Below are 20,179 nucleotides of genomic sequence, written 5' to 3' on the forward strand. Positions count from 1 at the left end.
CATAAAATTACGTAAAAGCAAATATATAAAGGTCCGCGTGACTAGGTGAAAGGGAAAGATGAAGTAAGGGTAGCGTGATACATAGCGAATCAAGTTTGCCACAAAAACCTAGTAATTTGCAGTAAATTGGCTAAAATTTAAAGTGCCTGTACAGTGCATGCATTCAGTAATCAACAAAGCCAGACATCAAGCATCAGAATCAGGAGCTTCAAATCTATGGTACACCATATTAGTGAGATACAGCTCAGCTCATGTGTGATAAGAAAAGAATTAGGGAACTTGAAACACATCACAGTAAGCATTTCTTACTGTCCTGCAGTAGTAGGTAAAGAGGATAAAGAAACAAGAACATCAGCAATTGGGCATAAAGTTTTCCACACACCGTTGCTTTTGAAATCAAGATTTGTAAGAGTGTTGTTCACGGGGACTCTCTCCAATGATCTGCCTAAGCTTTTTAGAAACAAAGATGTGAATGTTGGCTTAATTACTGGTAAATTATTTTCATAATGAGTGCCCCCTCAGCAGTAAGTATGCAGGGTCTGCTGTGTGCAAATTGGAATGCAGCAATTGCGAAATAGCATATATAGGCGAGGCTGGCAGGAAGTTTAACCCTCAAGTGAGTGCACCTATGTATGAAGTGCACTCTCTACAAATAACATTGTCTTGTACCATTCCACTGTTGTTTTACAATTGCAAGCTCAAACCTGTTCCTTCATTATCACTTCAGCTAACACAGTGCTAAGTTGTGGTATCATACATCAAAGTCTGCAGCAGTAATATACAAACTGTGCTTGAAAATGACACAGTTCGTAAGCTATTGGCAAATTACCACGCTGAGATAGTTACCAATCTGTACTATGATATAAATGCACTATTTAATGCTTTGTGTTTATATATATTAGAGGGAAACATTCCACGTGGGAAAAATATATCTAAAAACAAAGATGATGTAACTTACCAAACGAAAGCGTTGGTATGTTGATAGAGACACAAACACACACACAAAATTAAAGCTTTCACAACCCACGGTTGCTTCATCAGGAAAGAGGGAAGGAGAGGGAAAGACGAAAGGATGTGGGTTTTAAGGGAGAGTGTAAGGAATCATTCCAATCCCTGGAGCGGAAAGACTACCTTAAGGGGAAAAGGGGATAGGTATACACTCGCGCTGGCGCGCGCTGGCGCGCGCTGGCGCGCGCTGGCGCGCGCTGGCGCGCGCTGGCGCGCGCTCGCACACACACACACACACACACACACACAAAAGCAGACATATGTAAAGGCAAAAAGCCTTACCCTCTCCTTTAAAACCCACATCCTTTCGTCTTTCCCTCTCCGTCCCTCTTTCCTGACGAAGCAACCGTGGGTTGCGAAAGCTTGAATTTTGTGTGTGTGTGTGTGTGTTTGTGTTTGTTTGTGTCTCTATCAACATACCAACACTTTTGTTTGGTAAGTTCCATCATAATCATTTTTGTTTTTCATACCTTGCTTTATGAAGTACTTGCCTACCCCTCAAATCTTGATCTTCCTGTCCTGTGCTGTCCCCTCAGAACAGGACATCCAGAAAAGCTTTTGGACCAAAAGAATGATTATAGATTACATATATTTTAACCGAATAATTATATTTTACTTTAAAGACAAAGTCCCCTGCTCTCCCTGCCTGCCTTTCTTTCTTTCTTTCTTTATATCACTACACAGAATCAACAACACAGAGATGTCTGCTCCACCTGGAGCATTGATGCCTCACATGTCTTCTCATAAAGGATGACATCGTTACAACCTCATTGTGCTAACACTGCCAACTGGTGGTAATTTGGCAAACTTCTCAAACTTCCCTTGTAGATGAGGGCAATTGAGTGGTTAAACGAAACAGTTTTTTTTCTTTTTTTTCCCCAATGTGAAAAGATTTATTGCATAATATTAGAATGATGCCCAGCAAATTTCTGTACAAAGGAATAAGAACGGTAGAATGAAATGAGTATTTTATCTGCACCATTCTTAACATCAGCAAGTCTAATATTTGGACCAGGTACAGGACCAGCACACAGTCTCCAGTTCAGAAAGTTATGAGTTACTTCCATATCCTTTGCTGTAGTTGATAATTGTGTGCCTTTTAATATTTAATTACTCTTGACTAACAAATCATAAAAATCCTGTCTAATCATAGTAATCAACAACAGAAACAGTAATAAAGAACTGCTTACCTGACTTTGCACGAATTGTGCAGCATCAGCACTGCTGCACCCCTGGAGACTGTTAAGTCCTTGATGTGTCTTATCGCAGACATTATTTATCCTATTTTCATGTCTTTCTCTCATTCAAATGGCTTGTGATTTATTTCTCTTAAATGTTCTGCAGTTTAGTGACTTGTCCTATACTTCCAACTCTGATTTATTATTTGTATCAGGTTTCAAATGTGCTGGTGTGTCTTACATAGCTTTCATAATGTATGTTTCATTCTATTTGGTATATTCTTGCCTTCTGGTAGGTGGCTTTCCTTTTTTTGTTTTAGGATGTACTTTTGGACTGAATTTTGTTTCTGAATGCCATCTTTGTCTTGCCTTAGGAAGATGTTTGTTATTTCATGTCGAAGTCCATGGTTGTATACCATTGTCTATTACCTTGACTCTCATTTTCTTTTTATGCATTCTTTATATCATCATTTTGTGTGCTTATTTTTGTGGAGTTTTGTTGTGTTATTGTATGTGGCTGTGTGTGTATTGTGTTTACTGACTGCAATTGTTTTTTAAGTTTTTGCTCATTTTTTTACTTTCGTATTGTACCTATTGTTTGTTGCTCTACATATGGTGATTTCTAGTTATTTTGCGTGATTTGAGGTCTGATATATAATTGTGTGCGTTTACGATAAATTTCAGCTATGCTGTTTTTGTTTTTAGTTGTAATATCTAAGAAGTTTATCTGGTTGTAATGTTTTTCCATGATGCAGTTTGTGTATTGTTTGTTTTTGTGCAACTGGTCAGCTTCTGATGTTGGTTCACAGATTAAATAGAGGGCATCATCACTGTACTTGACATAGTGTAGTATAGTGCATCTGTTTGTGAAAGTTCTTACAAGGTAATGGTCGAATCTGGCACGTTGAAACCTGCCCTGAAATTTTTTTTTATACAGGAAGAAAACGCCAAAGAAAAACATTAAGAAAAGAAAGTTGAAAATTGCCAGACTCGTAGCTCGCCAGGCAGCTGGCAAAATATACACTTATTGGAATTGCAGCAGACAGTGCGTGTGCAACATGGCTGGCACATAGCGTTGATTGTCGAAACAGTGGTAGGCAGATAATGCGACACACTGGATCCTAATTTGTAAAGTGAATATCAATTTTCATTGATAGTTTCTCTGATGCAGTTGTTTATAGTTGCTATTCACTTGAATTTGTGAGGGTAGGCTGAAAAATATTGCACATATGCTTGTAGAACACCGACAAAAACAGTTAGGAAGTTAAAAGGTACATTAAAATAAAATTCTGAAGCTTCAAAATCATGGTCACTGTTAAGACTAACACATTTCTCCCAATGTATAATAAGCTTCTTTATTCAGTCCTGAAACATTTTTCAAACTCTTCCCGAATTCAGGACTGGGCAGCTGCCTTCAGCTCATTGGCAGAGGTATAGTGATTATCCTTGAGGTCTCTCTTCAGAGTACGGGGAGGGGAGAAAGAAATTAGAATTGCAAGGCACAAGATCGGGGGAGTAAGGAGTGTGTGGAATTTGTTCAAACTTCAAGTTTCACAGAGCCACTTCAGTTGCATGTGACGTGTGTAGACAAGCATTCACATTTTGTAAACTCAGCTTTGGAGGTGTTTTTTTGAGTCTGTATGTGCTGAGAAGAATTTGCCATTGCCACTCATACCACATAATTGCTCACTTAAACTCAGCGAGCATCCCAAAACACAGTGAAAAGAATTTTTTTGTTGTGTCCTAAACTCTTGCCCCTGAGAAGGCGACAGATGTTGGAATACAGCACTTTTTGTCGTTTCTCTTCTGGGTCTCAACAATGGACCCATGACTTGTCTGCCATCACAATATTCAAAAGGGAGTTGTCTCCTTTATCACAGTAGTGAGTCTGCAGCTTGTGGTCTAGTGGCTGGCATTGCTGCCTCTGGATCACGGGGTCCTGGGTTTGATTCCCAGCTGGGTTGGAGATTATCTCTGCCCGGGGAGTGGGTGTTCATGTTGTCCTCTTCATTTCATCATCATTCGTGAACTTGGTGAGATTGGACTGTTTAAAGATTGGGACCTTGTACAGGTGCTGATGACTGTGTAGTTGAGCATCCCACAAACCAAACGTCATCGTCATCACAGTAACATTGCAAAAGTTGCTCACAGCATTCCAAATAATGCCGTTTACTCTTGTTTGAGAGACAATGTGGTACCCATTGTGCACAGATTTCACAGTATCCTAATTGTTCAACAGTGAAACAGACACATTCATTGGATATTCCAATATGGCTTACGCTACACTTTTGGGTGATTAGCTGGTGATTTTGAATCAAATTGTTGACGAGTTTGCAATGTTACAGTGATTGGATGTCTGCTACATGTTCCATCAACAATTATGTCTTTTTCAGGCCCTCAACCATGAAATTTTGCTACCCATTGATTAACAGTAGATCTATCAGCAGCACTGTCACCATTAACAGGCTTTAAATGATAACAGCACAATCTCAAGTTGTGTTGACGTAGCACTATAATACGTCTCCATAATTCCACTGCTCAAAACACACTGCTGAACCCAACTCATTCAAACTGCACATACATACAGAGGAGAAAATTACCTTCTCTGTGCCACATGGCACATATTTAAGGCCATTTAGGTCTTGTTCTAAGAGCATGTGTGCATTACTTTTCAGCCTACCTTAGGAATTAGCAGTTGACCATCTCTTATTGCTAAATGTTTAACGATGGAGATAAAACTGAACTAATTTTCTTTGTTTTTTCTTCGTATATGTATACAGATGGCATATGTTCTTATGCAAGTTCTAGAGTTCCACAGCAATGTGGAGTCCAATTAATGTTTCCAACCCTGGAAAGATGACATATGAACATGAAATGCCGTTTATTAGTTAATAGTTAATTTCTTGCACATTCATTTGAATGATGTCGACGTTTTGTTAGAAGTTTGGGAAACATTAGAAGAAACAGGAAATAACTTTTACAGTCCTGTGAATTGTGGTTCAGACTATGAGTGTTCTGTTTATTTGAAGTCCAGAATAAAAACCTGTTTATTTGAAGTCCAGAATAAAAACACAGTACCTTCCTAGCCCAAAGGAAACATGTAAAACAGTAGCTTTCAGTGACAAGGGAAAGGGTGTGAATGTTTTGGTGTAGCGAAGGATGGAGAAACACTTGAAATTAAACAGTGTGCAGAGCCACTTTCGTTTCATAAAATCTGAACACGAATTGTGTAAGTAGTATAACTGGAAGAAAGGTTTACATGAAGGATGAAGTTAGTGCCAAAATGAAGCTTGCAAAAGTGTGAAAGAACAACTAGTCGAATTGCTTTTGAGTCAGTTCATAGTTTCTGAGGGAGAGCAAAGAGACTGTGCTTTCTGAAGTGCAAATGAAATGAGTGTTAATCATTTCCAGGCATCTTTGACATGGTTAAAAGTATTCAGGAAATTACACTGAAAAGGAAGTTGCAAAATTGCAGTGTTTACTTAAAATAAACATGCAGAGATGTCATTTACAGGTAATACTACAGAGAAATTCATACTGATAAGAAGACAAAGCTTCTTGTTTTATCCCCTGAAATGCTGTGTATAAAGCCTGTCAGCCTGGTTTCATGCAAGAACTGAGTGAAAACCAGGTTTCGTATCATTTCAAGTGAAAATAAGTGTGTTTCTTGTATAGTCAGTGAGTGCTAACATTGTATGCAACGTACTGGTGATAAGTATCAGTGGATTACTTTTGCAGCTTTAATTCTGTCTTCAGGAACCTCAAGTTAAAAACTGTCTACTTGCAAAATCCTGTAATCGTATAGCAAAATCTGGAGAAATGAGGGAGAATAATTTCCCATATTACATACAAAATGTAATTTTACCAGATGCAGAAAATAATTCACTGCTTTTGTTGGTCTTGTACTCTGGACATAGTAACACCCCAGTTTTTACTGCAGTGACAGAAACACTTAATATAATGTCTAATTCAGATTCCACCCTGTACTAAAAGTGTAAAAAAAAATTTGACAGTGTAAACATTTTTCAGAAAAATGTCAGACATAATAATATCTGGTTGCACTTTCATTTCATGTTTTCAGCAAAACAGTAGTGATAAAGTTCAGCCATTTGTGCATTGTCAGTTTGCATCACCACATTTTACAAGTCTGATGAAGTACGTCCGGTACGCGGCACAGTATGCAGAAAAGTGGCCGTGACCATTTCTCACTCTGCTCCAGTTCTCTCTAAATAAAACTAGTAATTGCAAGAAATGTGAACACATTAGTTTCTCTTTTACTAAGTTGCTTGTTTTTGTGCATTAGGCACTTCTGCCTTTTGTGAATCCCACAGGGAATAAACATGAAACCATTTCATTGTTGGTAAAAGATATACATTGTTCGAAAATTATAACTGTGCTACAGGAATTGTTGTAAAATAATTCATGTCAACAATATCATGTCAACGAAAGTTCCTATTGGTGTACTTGGTGGACCATAATGTAACATCATAGATAGCCGTTATTTTCTTTCTTCTGCTAGGCACTTGGAAAAAAATTTGTCTGCAGTAGTTCAGCTGCTGATAAGAACTGCAAGTTATTCAAAAGAAACTTAAATGATTTGAGACATTGTGGTTAAGTGCGTAATTTCGAATGTATGCACTTTGGACTTAATGCTATGTTCTATTGTGCCTGCGTTTCCGTATTCGCCACTTTGTGTGTTAGGCAGAAAGGGCTGTACAAACCACTGCTAAGCAGTTCTTCGTGCACTTAAAAAGAGTAAATTTATAACTTTTATAAACAGGGTGTATACGACCTGGGAGATCCGGGAAAAACCCAGGAATTTTTTCATCCTGGAGAAAACTGGGAAAAACGCGGGAATTTTTTAGAATTCCGGGAATTTTTCATTGTTTTAGTTTTCAGTTAAATTTTTGTGATTTTGACTGGTAAGAACCAATACTCTAACAAGGATATTATTGTATCCCACTTCTGTAGAATAATACTGCAGCAACAAAACATGAACGAGAGAAAAAAACAAGAATAAAACTTTAAGCCACAAGGGAAATACGCCATATACAACAATAAAACACAGTGCTCATACAAGCGTCTGCCAACAGCAAAGTGTGTCAAAAGCTTTAGGAGGACTACGCAATGCTTCCTAACAACAAATTGCCTCTTTTGAGTGTGGCACGACAGCTGTTTACATTAGATTCGTTTGAGCAGTTGTGGTTGGGCTCTTGTACATGTGCAGTTGAGTGGCGTATGAGTAGTACCTTCTCCCGCTTCTGGCTACAGATGTGTGGCTGGGCGCCACTATCTAATATTGCCCCAGTTGGGAAATATCGGAGATCCGGGGCTGATCCACAGAGCAGTCTGAGTTGTGGGGAGGTGGGTAGTCTCCACTTGACCTGTGTTTACATTTAGTGATTTTTGCTGTTTCCTCTTCATTTATTGCTCTCACATTAAATGAAAACAAAATGGATTTCTGTGGCCAGGAGCTATCAAATGATTTAAAATACGTTCGCATAATTACGGAAGGCTAAAATATGTTATTAGTTTCAGGTTTTATTTCCACCTTTCTGACAGTCGAGCATTAATCGCCTTGCAGAAAAATGAAGTTATTTTTGTCGGTTAGCTAAAGAGATTTGGCTTTTATCAATCTTTTGTGGTGAGGCAGTCAATCTATTTGAAACGGTTTAATTTCACACTTTTGGCTAGTTTCAACTGTTTGCTGCCTTTCAAGTGCACATATTCCATCTTCTAGCTCGGATGGCATTATGCCATAATAATGCAGGGGGTGGCGGTGCAGTGTGTATTAATTTTCCCTTTCTTCTGTCATCCAGTATGTAGTCCATATTTTTAACTTTTTTTTTACTGTAGGAATTTTTGTTGGGTGTTTCCAAGTTTTTAATATTTTTGTTGTGTAAATAATTGTTTTACTGTTCGTCAGTGTATTGTTTGTCCATAGGAACTATCGTATTTCCTGTCTCCTGTAGAAATAATGTTCTCAATATGTAGTTCCTTTGTTTTTGTAGTGTTATGGATGCTGAGTACCTACCTACCTACCTACCTACCTCTCTCTCTCTCTCTCTCTCTCTCTCTCTCTCTCTCACACACACACACACACACACACACTCTCTCTCTCTTCTAGTCTTTTGTTGCCTTGCTTAATGTATTTCATTATTATTTTACAGCATCCAGCGAACCAAAAACATATGCAACACTAGTTAAAACTGGTGGAATTGGTATTGGTACTGCATCGTTCTCATCAATAGCAACAGCTGCAGGTGCTGCAGTAAAACCGACATCATCACCTGTAAGTCAAGTAACATTTTTAATATTCACAAGAATAATAGTAAATGAAAGATACAAACTGTATATGGGTTGCAGTTGCCCTCTATTTTAATGCGGAATGTATCATGCTTAATTGTGAAGTTAAGATGCTTGTATCTAATATTAGTAGTAATTTACATTTGTCCGGTTCAAGTTACAACCATACAATTTATTCTCTTTTGGTCCATTATGGCCAGTGGACATCAGCTGGTATGTATTTCTCGATTCAAAAAACTTTACCAACAGCCGTATATTTAGGGTTATTTTATTTTATATATCATGCTACCAGTTTCGGCAATTCGGTATTGCCATATTCAGGCCCCTGCATAATAAATTACGCGTGACGTAGTATTTACATATAATCATTCATTCTCTTTTCTTAGAGATAAATTTATCTATATTTAACACATGTTAACATTGATATAATAGAGGGAAACATTCCACGTGGGAAAAATATATCTAAAAACAAAGATGATGTGACTTATCAAACGGAAGCGCTGGCAGGTCGATAGACACACAAAATTCAAGCTTTCGCAACAAACTGTTGCCTCATCAGGAAAGAGGGAAGGAGAGGGAAAGACGAAAGGATGTGGGTTTTAAGGGAGAGGGTAAGGAGTCATTCCAATCCCGGGAGCGGAAAGACTTACCTTAGGGGGAAAAAAGGACGGGTATACACTCACGCACATATATCCATCCACACATATACAGACTGCTTGTGTGTGCGGGTGTATACCCGTACTGCTTGTGTGTGTGTGTGTGTGTGTGTGTGTGTGTGTGTGTGTGTGTGTGTGTGTGTGGGCGCGCGCGCGCGCGCGCACTTCTCCATACAGTTTAGAGAGTATGCAGTTATGTTTTTACTACAGATGGGTTTTGGTATTCATGCAGATAGAAAATGATACTCATTTTATCGTATTCGCTTCAACAATGTAGTGGACTTGCATACCCATTTACCTTCCCCGTACTCGTGTACCTTATCGCTACACAACTTTTTAGGTCTTAGTATTTAGATGGCTTGGCATCTATAGATAGGTCATGCTAAGATTGCTTTATACTCCCAATGACATTGTATGAAGTAGTTGGCTGTGAACTTCAAGGATTCGCCTTGCTTAAGTAGGATTTGACTTTCTTGTTTGTTTGTTTCGTTCACTGTGGTAATGCCAACCTCTTCAGTGATGTAAATGAAACCAATCATATCTTTTATTCCGATTTACTTTATAACCTAGGCCACAAGTTAGTTGTGAATATTCTTAGTGTTTGCTATGCATGATATTTTCTCTTAATATATAGACTGCCATTGGGTTTTGTGTCAAGTTATTTTTGATACTGTGACAACTACTTGTCTTACCATCTGTGATTTTGCCTAGGCTGTAAATATGCAAGCTATTGTAATTCATACCTTATTATGTGACATAATCTATTGTGCTATATATACAGAGAGGTTTGGTTTAATGCTATTAACAAATGCATACATACATTTTAGTATATTGTGCTGGATGGACACATATATTTGATATAATGCTAATACTTCCATTATTTTCAAGTTTAAGCGGTATTATGATTACCTGTCACTTGTAAGCTTAACTTGAACACCCTTATATCACTACATGTATACTCCTTTATTATGCAGGGGCCTGAAGATGGTAATTTTGGATTGCTGAAACATAGCATTTGATATATAAAATGAAATAACCCGAAGTGTACGGCTGTTGGTAAAGTTGTTTGAATTGAGAAATACAATTTATTTGTTACGTTTGTCCCACTTTTACAAATTTTTGCGTCTTTAAATTGTCTTGCTATGGACTTTCAAGAGGTTCTTGTCAAAAGAAACAGTTGGATATACATGGTGATTCATGCAGATAAGCAAATATTTTAATTTGTTATTCTACAAGTAAAACTAAAGAAAAAAAGTTCATATAAACATAGGTCCTCAAATGTTTAGTTACGGAGTTATGGGTAATAAAAGATTTTGCCTGAAATTAGCAACTTCACTAATATGAAGCCATTGTAAAACTATATGAGGTTAAAGTGAAGCATGATTTCCATTTATTTTGTTGTTATTGATCTGGTGAATCTAATAAAACATGTCCCAGACGTGTATCTGCAGCAGTTTTCCAGAACATCCAGAGATGCAAAGATTATTATACAAGTAAATGCTTATGTCTTTGGTGGCAACTGTTAGTGAGCTGTTTCAGTCGTTTCCTAACCTTGAAACAAGTTAGATGTCTATTGTTCAGTGAAGGAACATAACAACTGTGTATTTAAGTGAAACCACATAGTAACTGTTGTAGTTTGTACGTTTACGAAATAGGGATGTGTTTCAAATTGCCGATATGGTGGGTAATGCTACAGCTCCAGTTAACAAATATCGCGTATATTATCAGGCACTGAGGATTCCAAATGCACGAACCATTAGTGGAGTATTTCGAATGTTACAGGAGACAGGTTCTCTGTCTAGCATTCATAATCAGTACAAGTGTTCGATACGTGAAGATGATGATGATGATGATGATGATGATGATGATGATGATGATATAGATGCTGTTCAATATAGTGCGGGTAGCAGTACACAACGTATCTCTCAACGATTAGGCATTTCACAATGTAAGGTATGACGTACACTGAAGTAAAACAATCTGTATCCTTACCATAAACAAAAAGTGCATCATTTATGTCTGGGGATCCTGCCCTTTGCTTGGAGTTGTGCAACTCATTAAATACTAATTGGCAGTTACACAAATACATTTTATTTACTGAGAGGAACAGTTTATTCAAGATGGTACAAACAATATATATAACGAGCACGTATGGTCTGAAGCAAACCCACATGCAACACTGCAACGCAATTTCCAGCAGTGATTAAGCATAAATGTGTGGTGTGGTGTAATCAACACACACTTTATTGGACCATTCATTTTCCCAGGATGTCGAACTGGCAAGACGTACTTGCAATGCCTTCAAGAAGAAATGCCCCACTTGTTCAAAGATGTTCCACTTGCTACGCGATTGCAAATGTACAGGGTGATTCAAAAAGAATACCACAACTTTAAAAATGTGTATTTAATGAAAGAAACATAATATAACCTTCTGTTATACATCATTACAAAGAGTATTTAAAAAGGTTTTTTTTTCACTCAAAAACAAGTTCAGAGATGTTCAATATGGCCCCCTCCAGACACTCGAGCAATATCAACCCGATACTCCAACTCGTTCCACACACTCTGTAGCATATCAGGCGTAACAGTTTGGATAGCTGCTGTTATTTCTCGTTTCAAATCATCAATGGTGGCTGGGAGAGGTGGCCGAAACACCATATCCTTAACATACCCCCATAAGAAAAAATCGCAGGGGGTAAGATCAGGGCTTCTTGGATGCCAGTGATGAAGTGCTCTGTCACGGGCTGCCTGGCGGCCGATCCATCGCCTTGGGTAGTTGACGATAAGGTTTCATAACTAACCTTCTTCGTAGGACTCTCCATACAGTTGATTGTGGAATTTGCAGCTCTCTGCTAGCTCTGCGAGTCGATTTTCCTGGGCTGCGAACAAATGCTTGCTGGATGCGTGCTACATTTTCATCACTCGTTCTCGGCCGTCCAGAACTTTTCCCTTTGCACAAACACCCATTCTCTGTAAACTGTTTATACCAACGTTTAATACACCACCTATCAGGAGGTTTAACACCATACTTCGTTCGAAATGCACGCTGAACAACTGTCGTCGATTCACTTCTGCCGTACTCAATAACACAAAAAGCTTTCTGTTGAGCGGTCGCCATCTTAGCATCAACTGACGCTGACGCCTAGTCAACAGCGCCTCAAGCGAACAAATGTACAACTAAATGAAACTTTATAGCTCCCCTAATTCGCCGACAGATAGTGCTTAGCTCTGCCTTTTGTCGTTGCAGAGTTTTAAATTCCTAAAGTTGTGGTATTCTTTTTAAATCACCCTGTATTTTCAAAATGACAGCTTGCCTCCACATTTCACCAATGCCATTACTAGACATTTAAATGAACATTTTCCCCAGAAATGGATTAATTGTGGTGCTACATGTCTGTGGCCACCCAGATCGCCCAATTTAACACCAATGGATTTTTGTGTATGGGGATGGATAAAAGACATAATTTATGAGGACAGAGTCAATACACATGAGGCATTGCTTGCTTGCATTATGAATGCAATAGACGAAATTAAGAACAATCCTGTGCAACTGAAGTGAGCAACAAAAGCTGTTCATACACATGCAGCTAAATGCATTGAACTCAGTGGAGACATTTTTGATCATTTATTGTGAAGGTATTGTGAAATTGTATGTACAATGTACAACTTCCTTAAAACTAAGCTTTGTTTTTTTTTTTCTGGTGTAACATGAATTCACGTGTGCTATCGTATTAATAAAACCAGATTATCCGACACATTCATACAATTTCAGTTAACGTTATTACCATCATTTCTCCAAAATTAAATTCTTTACAACTTTTGTCGAATACGTTGTGCAATTGTCTGGAATTCAAAAAGCAAATTGGGCCAAGTAGTTAATAAATTAAAAATTTACGAAATTACTTCTTTACTTATCTGGATGTTCTGGAAAACTCCTGTAGATACACGTCTGGGACATTCTATTCACCAGATCGATAAAAGAAAATAAATGGAAATTGTGCTTTACTTTAACCTCGTACAGTTTTGTGATGGCTTCATATTAGCAAAGTTGTTAAAATCAGGCAAAATCTCTTATTAACTGTAACTGTGTAGCTGAACATTAGTGTACCTATGTTTATATGAACTTTTTTTCTTTAGTTTCACTTGTAACACATTAAAATATTTGCATATCTCTGTGAACCACCCTGTATAAAAATGCTTTTCGACACTTGACTGCTTGTCAAGAGAATTTTGAAATTTTGCTGAAAATGGAAGGGGTAGAATTATAGTCACAAAAATAGTAATTATAATGAAAATTTGTTGATGTGACTGTGGGTTTCACATTGAGTGATATTTGTACGTAAATTGTTCTATTACCTATGCTGCATTTGATGTTTTTTCATAAATTATTACTTTCTCTCACAGTAACTAATCATGTAAAGATTGAAAAGAGTGTTTTAAATGAGCATGGTAAGGCAAGCATGGTAAGGTATAGGGCAGAAGGAATCCAAACTCTATTATCCAGTCCTGAAATAGTTCCGTGCAGGTACAAATACTTCCTTGTAATGTGCCCAAACAAGCCCATGACCATAATCATTTGTTACACCGTATCAATTGTGAAAACCATTCATTAAAACTGCTCAATGCGCAATGGAGAGATGCATGTTGGTAATTATTAGAGGAGATAGGCAAAGAAACAATTGGACTAAGGATTGGACTGGAGTGGAGATTTGCAGGACATGTAGCCATGTGGACAGATTGTGGTTGGACCAATAAAGGTTTTTTGTGGAGAAGATAAGAAGCAAAAAAGACAATGACCAAATGAAAGGAAGGTGCTTACGTGAATTTCGAAAACATTCTTATAGCCGAAGACATTAATGCATGGAAAATTCCAAAGGCAGTATTTATCCAGCAGTGGAATTCTGATGACTTCTGCTGCTGCTGCTGCTGCTGCTACTACTACTACTACTACTACTTCTACTACTTCTAGTTCTGGCAAACATTAAATACAGAAATTATGTCTAAAGGCATAAGTAGAATTTGGGAGTTTGTGTGTGTTATAATATACCCTTGGATTTTTCCACTGCTTCTTTAAATCAGTTAAGTGAAATATTAGGGTGGATTCTTCAATAAAATGATAAACTTCCTTTCCTGGTCTTGTTCTATCAGAGATAGCCAATTAATTGCTTATGTGACATCAAACACTAATCTCCATTTGTCTTTGAAATTACTGATTGTCTGAGCATCGTTTCAACATGTATACATAACATTCTTCCCCAATACCGTAATGAGATCTCTTCCCACTGTGAGCTGTAAGTTTCAAATTTTTATGTCCACCTGCTGGAGCACAACCCCAAAAACTTTATTATTCACGCCAGAGCTATGTTAAAAGTTATTTACATGACCTGCTCAGACAATACAGCTTCAAAAATTTATGATATGTGCAAAATCAAACAATGGAAAGTCCAGGCTGGAATGTAACAATGTTATGAAAAGGATGGTTTCTACTCGCCATATAGCAGAGATGCCGAGTCGCAGATAGCCACAGCGAAAAGACAGTTGGAAAGTGAGCTTTCAGCCAACAAGACATTTGCCCCAAAACACACACACACACACACACACACACACACACACACACACACACACACACCTCAGTCTCTGGCAGCTGAAACCAGCTCACTTTTCCAGTCTTTTTTTGTTGTTACTATCTGTGACTCAGCGTCTCCACTGTATGGTGAGTAGCAACTATCCTTTTCATAATTGTGATAGATGCATCATTTCTAAGGTTGAGAGATCAAAATGTTTGAAGAGCATAAACTGAATGTGTGGGCTGAATCATATGGTGGTCTGAGATGCCCGTATTATGTAAGGAAAAGTAAGCACTGCAAGGCCATAATTTTAATAAAATGGGAGGAAAGTGAATGAAAGAAACATTAATATGTTAAAATGAGTAGACAAATAAAAGCCTACCCTAAAAGGAATTATAGGTCTAAATAATAACGTAATACAAAAGGAACTAATAAAAATTATTGCTGAAATATTTAGATAAGTTAAAATTTGAGACACACCTCAGTAAATGCCTGCACGCACCCTACAGTGCATTGTGTCCTTTTTTTCGCCTGCCTCCCTAACTATCCCACAGCAACTGAGCTTGTGTTCTGTTTTTAAGAACTACACATTTCACGGGACGGTTAATGGTAATAGAAGCATTAGGAATACTTAATAATATAATAATAATAATAATAATAATAATAATAATATGGCATCAGGATAAAGTTGACATTATACCAATTATACTATCAACTACAGGAGTCATACCACACAATATCCACCAGTACATCAATGCAATACAGCTACATCCAAACTTATATATACAACTACAGAAATCCGTAATTATTGATACATGTTCAATTACCCGAAAGTTCCTAAATGCAATATAACATATACCGTACAGTTAAAAGGAAGTCGCGCTTGATCAAGGTCCGTGTCACTTTCCATTTTTGACGAGGCGTAATGTCTGAGAAAAGAAAGAAATAATAATACTATACTTTCTACATATTCCTAATCTGACTTTTCACCTACTGTGACAAGAAACTCGGTTACTTATGTGTTCCATTAAGTGAAGAGGGCAGTGTTCCACACTTGGTAAAGGGAGGGAGACTGAGTGAGTGGCAGAGGCTGTGAAGGTCTTCCACAATTTAATCAGTCAGTCAGTTTGGAAATGTCCATTTCCACTTCCATCGAAAGTAAAAGTACTTTTTTTGTGAGCATGTGAGAAAGGAATGTTTGTAAATATTAGTTCAGCTCATTACTCCATATTCAAGCCTGGCTTTCATTTTCTATCCAATATTTTAACAATTTTGTGTATTTAAACAGAAAAAATAAGAGGGGTGTTCAATAAGGAATGCAACACATTTTTTTCTGAAAGCAGGTTGGTTTTTTTCTGTATTCTGATACGCTATATTATTCCCCACTCTTTAGGCTACAAAACCCTATTTTTCAATATAATATCCATTCAGTGCGACAACTTTATGCCTTCTTACTGGGAGAACCTGTATGCCCACATGGTACCACTCTGCTGATAGATGTTGGAGCCATTGTCTTTATGCTTCAGTACCCTCCCCGTTACCCTCGTGCTGTTGCCCATGGAGTGCATACTTCATTGGGACAACAAATGGTCTTTTGTTGCTCCTTGTAGTCTTCTGTTATATGGTGAGGAGTCCAGTGGGCACACACTTTTCAGAACCCCAATTGGTGGATGAGTTTGTCAGCAGTAACAACAGAGAAGTTCAGTTGTGCAGTGAGGCATCTGATGTGATCCATTAATCACCTCAAGTGTGTCCACATGTTCCAACGTTGCAGGAGTGGCAGCTGGCATGTGGGAGATCACACAGGTTAGCACATTCTTGTTGCTATGATAACAGACTCCTTGCCCAAGGACTCAATGTGCTACTGTTCACTGCCATGTCTCTGTAGACATTCTGCACACGCCAATGAATATCTGTGATGCTGTGGTTTTCCTCCAAGGGAAACTCAACTACAGCTCCCTGCTTGGAACAAACTTTCATTACAGATGTCATTTTGAAGGGTACACATAGCATTGGCATCTATCGAAACTTCATGAAACTGTAGGTGCTGAAATGGGAATATTCCATGATGTCTGACAGTGAATTCTGCATTTTTTCGACTGGAACTGGACGAGAAAAAATGTGTAGCGTTACTTATTGAATGCCTCTTGTATATCCGTCAGTCAGAAGTGCGTTGCGACCTCTGTAATTGATCAGAATTGGACAAAGATTGTAAAATATTTATACATGGAGCAGTCATAATTGCAAAATATATTAATATCAACTTCAATAATAAAGCAGGCAATCCAAACCACAAACTACTTTCTCTAGTTTTTACAGCAGCATTAAGACCTTGTTAATCTTCTACATGGTCTAATAAACTATAAGCATCGGCTTCTTATCATCCTTTGTGTTGCTGGTTGCATAGATTCTTTATTCTTCATTACCTGCTTGCATTGTAACCCATGAAATTACCCATTTCATTTCTTCCTTAGCAACACATAAAGGCTATAATACACAGAGCTGTATCGTATTCATTTATAATAATAAATGCATGACAGAGATGCAATATATTCATTTACTATAATACTGTGTCATGCAGTTTTCAAAACCTAATGCTGCTGTTGATGACCACTTGAAGAAAGTCTTTTATTATACATTAGCTGTGAATCACTTTTTTAAATTTGGAATTCAGTCTTCTAACTTTGATAAAATGTTGTTTGTGTGTGTGCGCGCGCGCGCGCGCGCGCGTGTGTGTGTGTGTGTGTGTGTGTGTGTGTGAGAGAGAGAGAGAGAGAGAGAGAGAGAGAGAGAGAGAGAAACATACAGGGAATTGATTAGTGATATGATAGTACCTTGTGCTTGAGAGGCAATAACTGCATCTTCTTACATCACTTAAATAATTGTTTCATTAATTGTATTATTTCAGTAATAACTTTTAATTATCTTTGATCTTCCAAAACAAGTTACTGAACTAACTTGCAGAACTGTTGACCTTCCCAAATACCTTAATACTAGCTTGTGTAATGAAGATGTGCCAGACTCAAATTGAATCCAAGCAATGGGTTAACAACCATTTGTCTGGTACGTTGGCCAGCCGGAACGTAGTTTCTAGGTGGTTTTCCATACTCATTAAGACAACTGCTGCCGTGTTTCTTAATCTCCACTGTAGAAAACACACTATACAAACAGCTAAAATGCTGTAAAAACATGAACACATTTCAAGCAGTTCAGAGATTGATGTTGTACATGACTTTTGGCTGTTATGTTAGTTGACTATAGGGACAGGAGGGGGACCTGGCCATTGAGTTAGACTAAATAGCTACATTTTGTCAAATTGTGAAAAGCAGAGGACCTCTTGTGACGGATAAATGCTAGGAAAGAGAGCAAGCTTCCAGAAATGTTGAATTTTTAGGAGACTTTACGTATAGAGAATCTTGAATGCCAGCTGAACTACCCTGTATTTGTCTCAACACATTTGTATTAAGGCTTTATCACAGAAATTCTGATACTGAGGTCTTCTGTGATTTAATGGGTTGCATCTCTAACTCAATTTACTATTCAGTACAAATACCAAACTACCATTTTTTCCAAATTGTCCTGCGAAAGATACTCGTATTGTTAGCAGTGCTCATATAGCATAATTTCTGTTGCATAAGGACCCCAAATGAAACACTGTCCCATCATTTTGCCTGTTGGATTTCTCAGTGAAGATGCTGTTACATTACCGTTAAATCTCGGGAAACATTTTTGCGTTTACATAAATATCCAATCATTTCTTTTCAGCATTCCACGAAAAACAATTCTTCTACATGTGCAGGGGAGAACTTTGAAATCTCACATCTGTTCATTAAACTGGTGGCACAAAAATAGTTGTTAGTTCTACTGGATAGCTGTTTCATTTGGTTGATAATATACCTGCTTTTGATACTGTATACACAACAGTTAATCAAATGCTTCCAGTCACAGAAGATAGGCAGTAGTGTGTACTGAATGGATGCTACTCTCGTGCTGTGTTTGCTTCGAAAACTGGAATGCTAGGTTGTACATGAAACAAGTGTCAATTTCTCCCTTGTTTGTTCTTTCATTTCCTACTACTTCCATAATCAGTGTTGTTGCTTTGCTTATTATGTATTCTAATTTTTTACTAAAATGCCATTGGGTTTCAGTTGGCATATATTAAATTGACTGTTACTTCTATGTAGCATTTTAAGTGAAAGACTTGGGTTTTAATTGTCAGATAAGAGGGTCAGTCAAAAAGTAATGCCACCTATTTCTTCCTTCCTTTCTTCATCCCCCACCCTCTACTCCCAAAATGCAACTATATTGCTTGAAAACCATAACATGGTGATTAATTTGGGACTTTTCAATATAATCTTTGGCCATTACCATAGTTTTGGTCCACCCTTTAACAAGGGTATGTATTCCACTGTGAGAAAATGCAAGGTCCTGCTTCTGAAGTCGTTGGTGCACAGACGTTTCCAAGGTCGCCTCATCTTCAGAGTGAGTCCCACAATGAGCTTCTTTTAGTGGCCAAACAGATTGAAGTCTGATGGTGAGGGCTGTGTGGGGGATGGGGAAAAGACATTGCATCCGGTTTTCACTCTCTCTTCAGTGGCGTGACGACTGATGTGTGGTCTCACATTATCATGCTGGTTGGGGTTGTGATGTATTGGACAGAATGAACCCATTTTTTGTCTCTTGCCAATCTTTTCCAAAAACTTCTCTTCCTCCAAACAGAAATGCCTTAAGAGTTAGGAGACAATTGTTTTTCTTGTCTCTTCATTCTGGTCAGCTTACATTCTTGGTCCCCAAGTTCCCCCACCATGAAGTACACTAGTTATTGAATAATTTTCATCACACCGCTTTTACTAAGGAAGATAATGCGACACAAATCAACTGCAGTCACCCGACGGTTACCATGAATGATGCCATCAACTCGCTGAATGTTGTATGAAGTCACTGCAGTCACTGGCCTACTGCTCCATATTTTGTTAGCCAAAGGTGTTCGTCCTTCAGTTTTGTTACAGTGATGAAACCATCATCTAACAGTGCTGATGTCCACTGTTACATTTTCATACACATTTCAGTATTTCATGAATGCGAATGGGCATTTCTGCTTCTGCATTCAATTCTATCACAGAACACTGTCTAATACGAATATCGAAGTCAGCCATTTTGTAAGCGTCTGCTGTATTGTCATCTGTTGGTGTAGAAAATTACTACTGCAGTAGATTGGGGAAGCAATGTTGTGGAATATAGCCAAATCAAAATTTTTCACTTGTGGTCTTCAATGCAAAGACTGGTTTAATGCAGCTCTCCATGATACTCTGTCCTGTGCAAGACTCTTCATCTCTGAAGAACTACTGTAACTTCCATCCTTCTGAATCTCATTATTGTATTCATCTCTTGGTCTCTCTGTACAATTTTTGACCCCTGTACTCCCTTCCACTTCCTCCAATAATAAATTGGTGATCCCTTATTG

At 37.9% G+C, this 20,179-nt stretch overlaps 1 protein-coding gene across 3 annotated transcripts in view; it reads left to right on the forward strand.

The window, feature by feature from the left end:
• LOC126261300 (ras GTPase-activating protein-binding protein 1) overlaps positions 1-20,179 on the forward strand; it is a 157,431-nt gene that overhangs the window by 98,106 nt on the left and 39,146 nt on the right. For all 3 annotated transcript variants that reach the window (XM_049958527.1, XM_049958526.1, XM_049958528.1), the window contains exon 8: positions 8,357-8,478. In XM_049958527.1, coding sequence (XP_049814484.1) covers positions 8,357-8,478 — 122 coding nt within the window. The remainder of the gene's footprint in view (positions 1-8,356; positions 8,479-20,179) is intronic.

This window comes from Schistocerca nitens, chromosome 1, assembly GCF_023898315.1.
Source record: "Schistocerca nitens isolate TAMUIC-IGC-003100 chromosome 1, iqSchNite1.1, whole genome shotgun sequence".
Classification (NCBI taxonomy): domain Eukaryota; kingdom Metazoa; phylum Arthropoda; class Insecta; order Orthoptera; family Acrididae; genus Schistocerca; species Schistocerca nitens.